Raw genomic sequence first — 12669 nt, 5'->3', positions numbered from 1 at the left:
CTAAAACGGATAGCTATCCGGATCCTCTTTCAAACAGTCTCTTCTAGTGGTTGTGAGCGCAACTGGTCCACCTTCGCCCTCATCCACAGTAAACAGAGAAACCGTTTGACACAACAGCGCCTCAACGACCTTGTTTATGTGCACTACAATCTATGGTTGAGGCTAAAGAGCATTCAGGAGAAAGTGGAGCTCAAGTACGCAGATCCGATCTACGGAACCTTCACCGATGATGATGATGATCCACTGCTCGGCTGGCTTGTGGGCCAGCACAGGAGCCCGAGCTTGACGAGCCAGGATCGCCTCCATGACCAGCCAGCTTCATAGCCACCGAGGCTAGGGTCGATCCAGAGCAATGAGCTGAGTGCAATATTCCACGCGCTCCCAGAGCTAATCAGCCGCAGGCACAGGGGAGCCAGTCACCACATGATTGGTATGAAACACCCTCTCAGAGAGCTAATCGAGAGATGCTCAACAGAGGAAGGCGACATAACCAGGCAGCGAGGGCCAGAAAAGAAAAACAAAGGGTCCCAATGGAGAGTGTCAAGGAGAAGACTTAGACAAGCAGCAATAAAGGTTCTGGTGGTGATGGATCTTCTAGCCATGAAGGGAGCGGAGGACGGTATGGTACTTATGAGACACAGCCGGAGAGTGGTCTTCATTTCATCGATGAGTCCCAATTTATGGGTGCTACACAGGATACAGACCACGATCGACCATCTGATAGAGTCCGTGAGAATATCATTGGATATAGAAGACGGGCTCCTCGAGGTCGTTCAGGAAGACAGGATACAGTTGCAGATGAGCTCACATATGGATATAGATTATATTATCTACAACCTCAGCCTGACGAATATGGATATGGTAAATCGGAATTTACTTTTGCCATATTCGGATGGGCCCCTACACAGTCAGAAGACACCTCTCAGATCTAGAGCGTGAGCTAGAGATCCGACAGTTCTTCTAATCTAGCGCGCGTTCCTTCTGATTGGGTTGATCTGCCTCCTCCTGACTATACTTATGATCCGGATATCTATGAGAGCCATCAGCACTCGTCCCGATTTTAGATATCCGAGAATGCTTTAAATGTATGTAAATGATTGTATCTTAATTTGAAGATTGTATCATTTTATCATTTGTATTATTTCGAACGGAAGGAAGTAAAAGATGCATCATCTATGTTTCAACTTTCAACCCTAAACCTAAACATAGGTTTTTATCATATGTTTCAACTTTAGTCTGGCCCGCCACCGGTACGCCGACCGGTACCAGTACAGGGGACCTTGGTTATGATTAACTTCTAGCACTATAATATATCTTAACTCCTCCATTTTAGAAAGATGGAAAGTACTTTTCTATCCAAGTTGTCATTGGCCTCTGTGTCTCTTCTTCCAACTCCATGTATTTGAGATCCAGTCTTCTCTAAGGGCATCTTTGCCTGCAATAGAAATGTCCAAACCTTCTCCAGTATTTTTTCCTCACTCTATCCTTCATAACCCCCCTCCTAACTTCCTTCTTTTTGGTAATAGCACCAGTGGTAGCTTCTTTTAAATGTACTCTTTTTTGACTCTAGCCCACTTAAAACTTAAGGTTTGAAGCACCAATACATAGAATAATGTACCATACAATAACTACCAGATTATAGAAAAGTAGTATGTATCTTGAAGTATTGAATGCACAACCAGAACAATCAATTAAGTGGTAGATCATGATGCCGTGCACCAAAGGACTATCACTTCTCTAGCTGGGCCACAATATACAGGATTAAGAGATTGGATTGTGCCATATATTTACAGGAAGTATAAAGTATGAACATATCTGTCCATGTGGCTCCATAATGGTCAAAGTCAGTGGGTGCTCCAACAGAAGACATAGATACACAGATTGGCATGGACTAATTCCTTTTGTGTTAAACGATGGCACATGATTGGCACAGCACAACACATGATGGTAGCATCAGATAGTGCCACGCTGTAAAAGACACAAGTTCAACATATGGGAGCATAGACAAAAACATTTGGCTTGTCCAATCCTAAAAGGCTGATGGCATGAATTCGACCAGTTGAACAAGAAAAAAGAGGTTAATGGCAAGTTAAGTATATTTTTCAAAATTTTGTTGTAATTCTCAGATTCATTGCTAAGATTGTTTTCATGGATTCATAAGCATTAAGTTGTAGGGCAGTTTTGAGTCCATAATCTGTATATGGTGATGTAGGGGATTATAATATGGAAAATCTACACCCAAAAGCTTCAAATCTAAAAACTCAATTTTAAAGCATTCTCGACAATCAACTCCCCTTCTAATGTTGAATATATAAAAGCCTATAAGAAGAATTCATGCAAAATCCTAGTGTAAACAAAAAAAAATTAATCAACCTGAGGATTTGGAAAGAAATATAAAATCTGAGTATTTATCTAGATTTAATCCCAAAGCTCTAGAAGTTGATTGTGACACAAAAAAGACGAACACTAGACTAAGATCTATATAGATTTAAATTTTATATCACTAGCATAACTGCAATTTCTGGTAGTTCCAACAAGTTCTCAAAGAATGGAGAGAAAAGAGCCATAGGTTTTAGGCCTTCAGAAATCCCCAGAATATCATTTAGGCCTTGTTTGGTACCTCGATAATTTTAACCAGAATATTTGAATCACTTTATTTGAAAAGGTACTTATTCCTCATTAACCAGGTAAACAATCCAGTCCCTCCCCATCTAGCCCCCCCCCCCCTCCTCCCCCAAAATAAATAAATAATAATAATAATGATGATAATTTTAAGAATAGGTACAAGGTACTTTCCATTTTTTTCTGGAATCCCAAAAGTACCCTCATTACTGAGTTGCCCAAAAAGTTCTTTGGCTAAATAAACCTAGATAAAACTAAAATGGTGGACTTTATCAGGTTTATTCAGATTTATTCAGGAAACCAACAGAGCCTTATTGACCCTAATTAATTTCCCTGAGCTGGGTTTTAGAAATCAATTTGACCCAACAGAAACCAAATCAGGGCTGAAAACCAACTTGAGGCTAAAATCCAGCTTATTGAATGAATTCTGATTCCAATGATTACCAACCCACAGGAAAACTTGTACGGTTATGGATGTGGCACTGCTGCTCCAAGTCCAATCTTCAAATTCTTCATGGCAGAATTTCCACATGTATTTCGTTCAACTGCAATATGTTTAAGACAAACTGCTTTTCGTTGTTGTCAGTGATTCTTGGCTGAAAACTTGGGCCAACTGGTTTGCTTAAAAACAACTTAACCAAAATTATTGAATATGTTCTCCAAATGACGTTCAAATATTTCTTAACACCCTGACTGCCAGGCAGCAACGATTTTAACAGACTTCTTTCCAATCAAAGATGGACCATTGTGTAGATAATCATGTGTCATATAAAAAGGTCAGAGGTATCCATATATCATAAACAATAAAGCTAGCCTCTTCTTATTAAGATAATACTCTAGCCTGCTCAGTAAAGGTGTATGAGAAAACAAATTGTTGCAGAAAGATAAGTGCAGCAATAACAGAAAATAAAAAACAAAAGCATTCCAGAAAGGAAATAATATATAACTTGCATTCTCTATCAAATATCATCCTAAAGTATACATTCCTGATGCTCATAAAGTCAATCATACCAAGTTTTAGGGTGCAAACATTTTATAATATGTATATCAAACAAGTAGCCGATTGTTAGAAGTAGCATATTTTTATTTCTTAGGAATCAATTGAATTAAAACACAGATCTGGTGTTGAGCCAAAATCTACCCAGCATGGTAGTTGCTAGACAGGGAAAAAACATACAATGATGCATAAGTTTAACAAATACTCCATATAGAAAGCAAGATCAAGCCAGATAACAAAGGGAAGTATTGACAGCAAAAAAAAAAATAATAATAAGCATATGACAGAACAAAACCTCCGTTGGTGCTTTGCCCGTATCTTGTATTGCAAGCATCTCTGAAGAAATGATGGCTGCAGCATTATCAACAAAGTTAAAAACTTTAGAACTAGCTCTACATTCAGAATGAATATTCTGTGCATAGACATGATAAGAGTCAAATGGTACAGCAGTTCATTTAACTATGCTTAAGGAACTTACATTTTTGGAGGCTCTTTTTTGAAGAATATTGTAGAATTCAACAGGTTTGCAATAAACTGAAAGACTTTCTTCAGCTGCAACTTGTTCATCGGCAGTCAAACAAACCTGAGACTGCTGGTGGCACATCTTATCTGCAGTCTAGAATGGCTGCAACCACAACCAAAATTCCTGCATGTGAATAAAATCAACATGCCATGATGGTCCATTCTTCCATTGGTATAGGACACAGACTTTAGTTAGAAAATAAAATTCAAAGAATTTGAACAAAAATTAACAAATTTATAAGGTGAGATTTCTTTAAGAAACTATTACAATTAATACAGCACAACTAGAGACGGTGTTTAGGGTGCAAACTTGCTTAATTTCTTAAGCTGTCACAGATAAACCCAGCATTCTAGATACAGAGAGACCCAAAATAAATTTTCATGGAATTCCAAACTTGACCAAGTACGCTGAGGGGTCATCACCGAGGGCAACATTCACCTACTTCTTTCCAGCTGCAGCTAATTCTGTAGTACTAATGATTCTATAAGAAACTTCCAGCATACAATTTAGAAATTGCCTTAATTCTCCCAGTATGAGGAAAAAAAGTATACATAATTATAAAGTATAAGAATGCAAAAGGAGAAGATAATTTTAAAAATGACAAGGCTAAAAATGATCCTGCATTTTTCTTTACAGAAAATGTATCAATTGGTATTAACAAACTGAAAAAGCTATTCCAATGACTTTTATCTGTCAAAGGAAGATAGAGAAATATAGATTCTAAAATATTACATAATTTGAACATTTTCAGTAATCTACTGTCCAGTAAAGAAAAGTATCAATTGGTATTAACAAACTGAGAAAAGCTATTCCAAAGACTTTTACCTGTCAAAGGAACATAGAGAATGTGGATTCTAAAAATATTACATAATGAACATCGATGACCTACTTTCAAGAATTTTTTATGAGTCTTTGTAATCTATATGACAAGGGAAACTTGAGGAGCAAATTTTCCAGTGAAAACAAGATTTTGCTATACAATTAAACTAGATGTACAAGTAAGAAAGTCACACAAGGACAAGCAATCAATTATTGGGTCAAAACTACAGAAGATTGAAAAATACACACAGAGACACTATGAGACCAAGATTGAAGCACATAATGAAGCAAGTAAAATAGGATGATCCATATCCATCGTACAGTGAAGTTTTTAACCAAATGATAGTGTTGTTAGAATGAAGCAAGCAAGGGGCGAGGTCCGTCTCTTCCTACATAATTTTTGAGTGCACAATACAAGATAAATAGGTAAAAGCAATAGAATGAGGTGGAAGAGTAAAGAATAGGGATCTGTGAAAGCATAAATTACAAAGAAAAAGAAAAAAAGAATAACTAGAGGATTGCCTAGGAAAGTCAGCACCCTAAGGCTCTCAATCCATGATTACTGTCGACAACTATAATTCACAAGGGATGCTCGACCATAATCTAAAATCAACACCAGGCTCCTCTTTCTTGGCTATGAGTTAGAACCATAGGATTTGGATGGAGTCTGCACCACAATAATACCATAACCAACTTTGTGAATGCAAAAGATTGGAGCATATAAGGTATTTATAATGTTCCAATTGACTAGTTAATCCTGTGCTCAATCAGTGGTTTCATAGTTTCCAAGGAATCTGACACTAACTATGGTGCAATCAGAAGCTTCTAACAAATATACAGGTGCCTTTAGTTGACTCCTAGATCTTAAAGAACTTAAATACAATAATTTAGGATCTGAGACAATTTAACTGGCAGTCAGTTCAATCTGATGGCAATGTTTCTGCATAGCCGAACTAACTTTGCAATTTGAATTTAGATAAGGTGTAGATACATGTGTTTTAACTTTTTTTCCTTGAGGTCCTTCTTTTCTGTTACATTTGCTGATGCCTTATATGCCATGCCAAGAGGTCAAATATGAAATATCTATTATTTTCTTGTATAAGTTTTTGCTGACTAGGTCAGATATTCTGAAAAATCTTGTGACTTTTGTGCTCTCTTTCAGGGTTTAAATCTTTAATGGCTCATTTAATGTATTTTAAGTAGGATTATTTTATATAGATAGATCCTAATTAAGTCTAGGTTGACCTAGGAAAAGGTTTATTCATCAGAATTATGTTTTAAAGTGACAATGACAACTTTCTACATCACAAATTTTGCTATTCTCAGAAAATGTTTGGAATTATTTTAATCAAGTTTAGAGACAGTGGAGAGAAGATTTATAGAAAGTAATTTCAAATTTTTTGTCTAGATATCACTTGTGGTTTTATCTTTGATTTGGGTGAACGATTTTCCCACTTTGGTCATGGATTTCAACCTACTTGTTTCAACTGATAACCAGAAAATTTCTGATTTTCAATTGCTCTCTGAAGATCCAAGAGGGAATTTAAAATATATAAAAAAAAGAATTAGATAGTAACAACTGGAGGTTCGATCATTTAAGGTCAGACATAAATCAGGATACAACCTGTTATAAGCAAGTTAGTTGTGCTTCTAGCCCTTGCATTACTACAACCTTCAAAACATGCTCTCAGTTTAACATTCAACACCCTTATAGTCAATTTCATATATCAAAGATGAATAAATCTCCTTTCACTTGCACAGGGTACAGAATGCTAGTTAAACCACGATATCCTACTCCACACATATGTCCAATTCAAAATGATGAATATTTGGTTCGCCAATTAATCAAACTTTATACTTCTTTAAACAAATAATCCTTAGAGTTAAAAACCTCAGCAAAGAGATCCTGGACTATAGAGTTTCTTTCTCACAAGTCACAACTTACATGACCAAATAGCATTTGAGCCTAGCTTCTTAGCTCTTTTTCCTATGGATAAATGAAATTGTTTTCAAGCTGAAATTGAAAGAAACAAGGATGGATGGATGGATAAATCATAAACACACACATACACAGAGTTGGTCTGACAATCCCAAACTGTGCGGTACACCTCGTGCCGTATTGATCTCGCCAAGAATTGGGATGAAACAGCCTTCCCATTTGGTCCCATGGCTGAACCGGGCTGAACTGAATTTTGACCAGTTTCAAGCGGTCCCAGGGCCGAACCTTCCCTCTCATATATATATGCTCTCCCTCGATCCCAAACCTAGCGATCCACTCCTCCTTGCCTCTATCTCTTTGTCACACAAAGAGGTCTCGGGGGCAAGCATACTGCCCCCATTGATCACCTCGAACCTCGTCCAGCCCTCACTGTCATTCTACCTCCACTCTCCAACCTCAAGTGCCTCTGCCTTCGCTGCATCTTCGACCACTTCAACCACAACGGCGATGGTGAGATCACCGGCAATGAGCTCTACCAGGCCGTCAATCGCCTTAGACTTGGCACCAAGGTTGCCTCCACCTTTGCTGCCTACAGCCGCCTCAATGTCGTTAACCTCACCTTAGACAACTTCCAAGGCCTCCACCATGCCCTTGATAATAGCCTCTTCAGCACCCCACCCCGCCCCCGCCCCCGCGCGCGCTAGCGGCATGGCTGCCAAAGAGGACATGCAAGAGGCCTTCAACCGGGTTGCCGAAGAGGAAATGAGGGAGTTAAGCAAGGAGCTTTAGGTGCTACTAGTACCTAACCAACATATTAGCATGGTCCAATGTACCGTGTCTTGGTGTGGCACCATGCTGGTACCGTGCTAACCCAATACCACATCTACGCTAGCCATCGATCACGGTACTAGTACCACAATCTTGTATGTGCAAAGATACATGCAAAGATACATACATAAGTTGTTTCATGAAGGAATAACATATTTGACAGTATACTTAATGTTTTTTCCTGAATTTGTGTTTCATGATTAATTTTTTGATTAGTAGAGTTGAATAGATGGTTATCGAACTAATCAAAATATGCTAGCCCTCGGCTAGATTCAAAATTAGGGTTGATTAAATAACAAATAGAGCAAGCAAAATATAAGCTTGAAATAATTTCAAACCAAGCTTGATCAACCCCCAGTTTGGTTACACCCTTATCCATGAGTCTAGAAAATGAGCATGGCCTAGACCAAGTCGAGTCATGGGTTGACTTAGCTCATTTCTAGCCATATGTAGCATAGATTTCTTCTCTAGTTGAAGGTGGAACTGAATTAAAAAAATAACCCTCATCAGTGGAAGGCATGTGGATATGATCATGCAGCATGTGTAATGCAATCGAACCACTAGCAAAATGGTGAATAGGAAAGAGTGCTGATATTTTCCAAAGAAAGAAAGAAAAATAGTTGCTAAATTGGGTGATCACAGACATGTTTACATACATGAATTGCGCGTGTCTAACTCTAGTTACCTTTGAACTAGCAGCCTATTGGACTTCATGATTGTAAAACTTACAACAAGGAGAAATCCCTTCCTTTCACTTTAAACCTCCTTGCACTGTATGAAATGCTCTTGATGCTATTCCCAATGTACAATGCTCATGTTCTCTTGCAATGAGGATTGCAAGGATTTGAATATGAGGCATGATCCTTGGCTCCTTGCCTTCATTATAAGACAATAAGAGGCACCTTCCTCCACATTAAAAAGTGAAAAGGAGAAAGATATAACATGAACAGAGTGAAGAGTATTTCACATGGGAGTCGGTCTAAATTGAAGTCATAGGGGGTTTTCCCCATCATGAGGGTATTTATAACCATACAGTCTAGGTTGCCAATGCATGGATGATTATCATTTGTATTTAAATAGAGTTGGGCATGTGTAATTTGTATAAGAGAGAACATGTAGGTTATCTCACAATTCAACACTTCTCTTATTTGTGAGAAAAATTCAGCATTGCTCTCCTTTATGTCCAAGCACCACTAGTTGAGCAACTGCATCTATCATGCATTGCACATGCTCTTTTTCTCAGGTTTAGTGTCTTTTTTCTTCTTCATTCCACCTTCAACCAAGGAAGAATTCTATTTTTCATAGCACTACAAATGGGTTGTGTCCATTCCTGACTTGACTCAATCCTTACCTACTTAATCTCTGTCCAATCTGATTTTTACCCATGATAGGGGTGTGACCAAGTCAAGTTTAATCAAGACTGGATTTGATCATGCTTGGCTTGAATCAATTTCAAACCCAAAACTCAAATTTAAGTTTGGCTTGTTTATTATTTGGTCAAGGCGTCAAGCCTTATAAAGCATAATTTCAAAATGAGCTAAAAAAGGGCATAGTTTAATCGACATGATAACCTTAAGTTAAGCTAAAACTTGTTTGAACTTGTATCGAGCTTGGCTCAAGATTAATTTAGGTTGCATTTGGTTGTGAAATAAATTTTGAGAGATTAAGGAAAAGTTATCCAGGTACTGTAAATTGGATAGGACTTACTTCATGGGATAAGAGCTTTTTGGTATCCGGTTGGAGGGATAAGCGCAGGGGGTAAGGACAAGGGAAAAAATCTACTTAATGTGCATCTGATATTGCAATGTTTTAGGTTTATCACAAAGACAAATTGCCTTTCCATTTTTTGTGGTGGATAAGGGCATTACAGTAATTGGATGGGTAATATGGTAATTGGGAGGAATAAGTTTCCACTCAATTCCATGAGCTAAGCCTATCTAAGCCTAGGGCCAAAATTGGCTTATGATGGAAGTCGGAGAGATATCCCTAGAATGATATAAGTGGGGAATAAGCCTATTCCGCGGTGCCAAAATGCTGCTTGGCAGAATAAGTGGGGTAGGTGGGGGATGTCCCCCACTTATTCTCAATGAAACACTAATCATGAATCATAAATCATAAAAAACATATATATGTATAATCAAAGATTAACTAGATTCTAGTTTAGATAATCCACTAATGAAGGACATAATCATGAATCATAAATGCAAAAAAAAAAAAAAAAGTTTAAAGCAAATATGTTATTACTCCATGAAATAATGTATTTGTATACATACATATATATGTATATATGTCTATGTGTGTACACATATGTAGGCTAATGCACATGCAGAAGAAACAATGGAAGTGAAAATTATAATTATCAGAACTTAATTATCAAAATTATATTAGTACATAACCAGAGGCATTCGTATTAGAATTTTAGTTTTGAAAATAAAGATATACATTATGTATTTTTTATATTTTATAAGGTTAAGCTACTCCAAGTATTAGATAGTTGCAATATAATACAATTATATAATTATTGCATTATAATTCATGATAGATTTTTTTTTTTGGAGCTATATTAGAACAAACAATTGAGGTTTGCCCCAATCTACACAAAAGCAGTTATTTTCCAAACGGCATAACCTTTTCCAAAAAATCAAAACTCGATGATCTTGGACTTGTTGGAAAGGCCTCCTTGACAAGGTTTGCTATATCAAGACATATCACCCAGTATTGAGTGTTCCCTATCATATTGGAAAGGCACTAATACAGTATGTGGGCACAATTCGACACTATATTGGGACATGGTATAGCTGTTGTCTCACCTCCAGCAGCATGCCATGCATACGGGGGCATGTATCATACTGACGAGCACCATATTGGTAAGATATCAATAAGGTGCCCATCAATATATAGCCAACCTTGCTGTTTGATATCTAGAACTAATACTTCATGAGCTCCAGTGAAATTTCAATGGTTCTTGGGTCAAAAAGGAGTCAAAAGCCGTGACTATAATTTAGTGATGTTTTTCTTCCAATATTTAGGAAGGCATAACTTTTCCAAGAATATTTGCTTTTGATTATCCTTGACTTGTTGAAAGGACTCTCCGCGATCTACGATTGATCTCATGGCCCTTGATGAAATTCTAATATTTTCTAACTCAAAAGGTGGCGAGAAGCTATGGCTATAAATATAAGTTAGTGACAATTTTCTTTTGAGATTGTAGTCATATTAGAAGTCCATCAGAGAGTAGTTTAAATGGCCAATATTCCTTCAATTTGATTCAAAACCAAGATTGCTTCTCCATAAAAATTTTCTTCATGCTTATACATGTGTAAGCGTATTACACCATATTTCATGCCTTATCAAGCCAAACCTGATTAAATAAGATATCTTGCAGGTTTGACACGAAATATTTTCAGAATTTATAGGAAAATAAGAACAATACCGGCAAACATGTGGTTTATTATTATTATTTTTTTAAAGGCTGGAATGAGCAAAATGATAGGCGCAAAGACCTTTGTACAACTAAGGGGAAAAGTGATTGGTCCTCCGGTCAAATATTAAAATTGAAGGTTGATCTAGCCAGCCAAATAGACATTGTGCATAAAGCGCTAAAACAAGCAACCAGCAACCTTTGAACCGAAAACCCAAGAGAAAATGATGAAAAAAAAATAGAATAGCTTGAGCCAATGAGCATGAACCTACAAGACTTGTACTCCACCTGAACCTATCAACGGTCCCATAAATCCTATTGTTACCTTAAATTTGTCCCAAAATCCTTCCACTTAATCGTAGGTACTGCTTCCAAAATCCCATATTTCTGCATTCACGAGCAACGGAGCTCCAATCAAAAGAACGAGACGCGAGATATGAAATTCAACAAATCAACCCTGATAAACCATAAAATCCAGCGCAACCAAGAAGAAGAACAGACCAAGAAATTTTGAACAGAGAAAGATCCTTGCATTGAAATCATAGCTCCCATCCAATCCAAAAACAACTAAAAACATAATCTTTTCCACGATATTTTGGGAGAAGAAAAGGACCTTGAAGCGCTTCTCGTTTTAAACAAAAATAAGACCTTGTCGTCGTAAAGAACGGAAGACAATCCCGAATGGGGGAAGAAGAGAATAGAAGGGATTCTTCCGGCTTCCCACACGGCCATCCGCGTCGCTGAGCCCCAGCCCGGCATCTCCGTTCCATCTCCGGTCCGGCGAAGGGATGGATACCTCGCTGTCTCACCAAGCCAACGCTCCGGCGATGACAGCGTTCCGTTGCCGCCGAGGCGAGGAACGTGAGGAAGTTGATGTCCGGGTATACACCCGCTACTCCGGTGGGGTTAAAAAAATAAATACGAACACATTTTAAAGAATATAAAATATAAAAAAATAAATTGTAAATTTTTAAACATAAATTATTAAATAAGAGATAATATGTCGTACAATAAAAATAGATCGGACAACATCCAACTTTTATATCTGACTTTGTTTAGATATGAATAAAAATTTAAGCATCTAATAAATATCGGTATTTGTATCTATATTCATAAAAAAAATTAGATATTGATATAAATAGACAACTATCTGATCCGTATTTTGATTTCCGACTTATATTTGTAAAGAACCTCTAGCTAGAGGTAGCTACCTCCGTTGGGGACCTCTCATTTCTTGCACTTGATCTCAGACAACTTGCAGTCAGACCCTTGAGCTCTTTCTTAAGAAGTTTAAGCGACCTACCTAGACACCAACCTCCAAGTAGTGACTATTAGAAATATTTTGTCTAGAAATTGTTATATTTTTATTTTATAGAAGTGTTATAAAGGAATAATCTACTAGAATAAAATCAAAAGAGCTTATCTGGATCGAGGCATGTAATATACACTGCCCTAAAAACGTGATTCGCCCTCGGTCTGTGGCGATCTCGTCTCCAAGGTACAACCCGGCTCAGTCCAAT

The 12669-nt window shown here is 37.5% G+C and overlaps 1 protein-coding gene across 4 annotated transcripts in view; it reads right to left on the bottom strand.

Annotated features, from left to right (window-relative positions):
• LOC103721166 (polycomb group protein EMF2B-like) overlaps window positions 1–12053 on the bottom strand; it is a 40670-nt gene extending 28617 nt beyond the window's left edge. For 3 of the 4 annotated variants that reach the window (XM_088713064.2, XM_088713065.2, XM_088713066.2), the window contains exons 1-3: window positions 11763–12051; window positions 4098–4265; window positions 3915–3970 (exon numbers count right to left, since the gene is read on the bottom strand). In XM_088713064.2, coding sequence (XP_088569190.2) covers window positions 3915–3970; window positions 4098–4186 — 145 coding nt within the window. In that variant the 5' untranslated portion in view covers window positions 4187–4265; window positions 11763–12051. Of the gene's footprint in view, window positions 1–3914; window positions 3971–4097; window positions 4266–11762 lie in introns of all 4 variants that reach the window. The other variant, XM_039114799.3, reaches the window with a different exon arrangement.
• Window positions 12054–12669: the final 616 nt, after the last annotated feature.

Source organism: Phoenix dactylifera, chromosome 16 (genome assembly GCF_051530095.1).
Source record: "Phoenix dactylifera cultivar Ajwa chromosome 16, Ajwa_hap1_PhDact_Kaust_v1.1, whole genome shotgun sequence".
Taxonomy (NCBI): domain Eukaryota; kingdom Viridiplantae; phylum Streptophyta; class Magnoliopsida; order Arecales; family Arecaceae; genus Phoenix; species Phoenix dactylifera.
The sequence above is the reverse complement of the archived record's forward strand: the minus strand, read 5'-3'. Positions and strand labels throughout refer to the sequence as shown.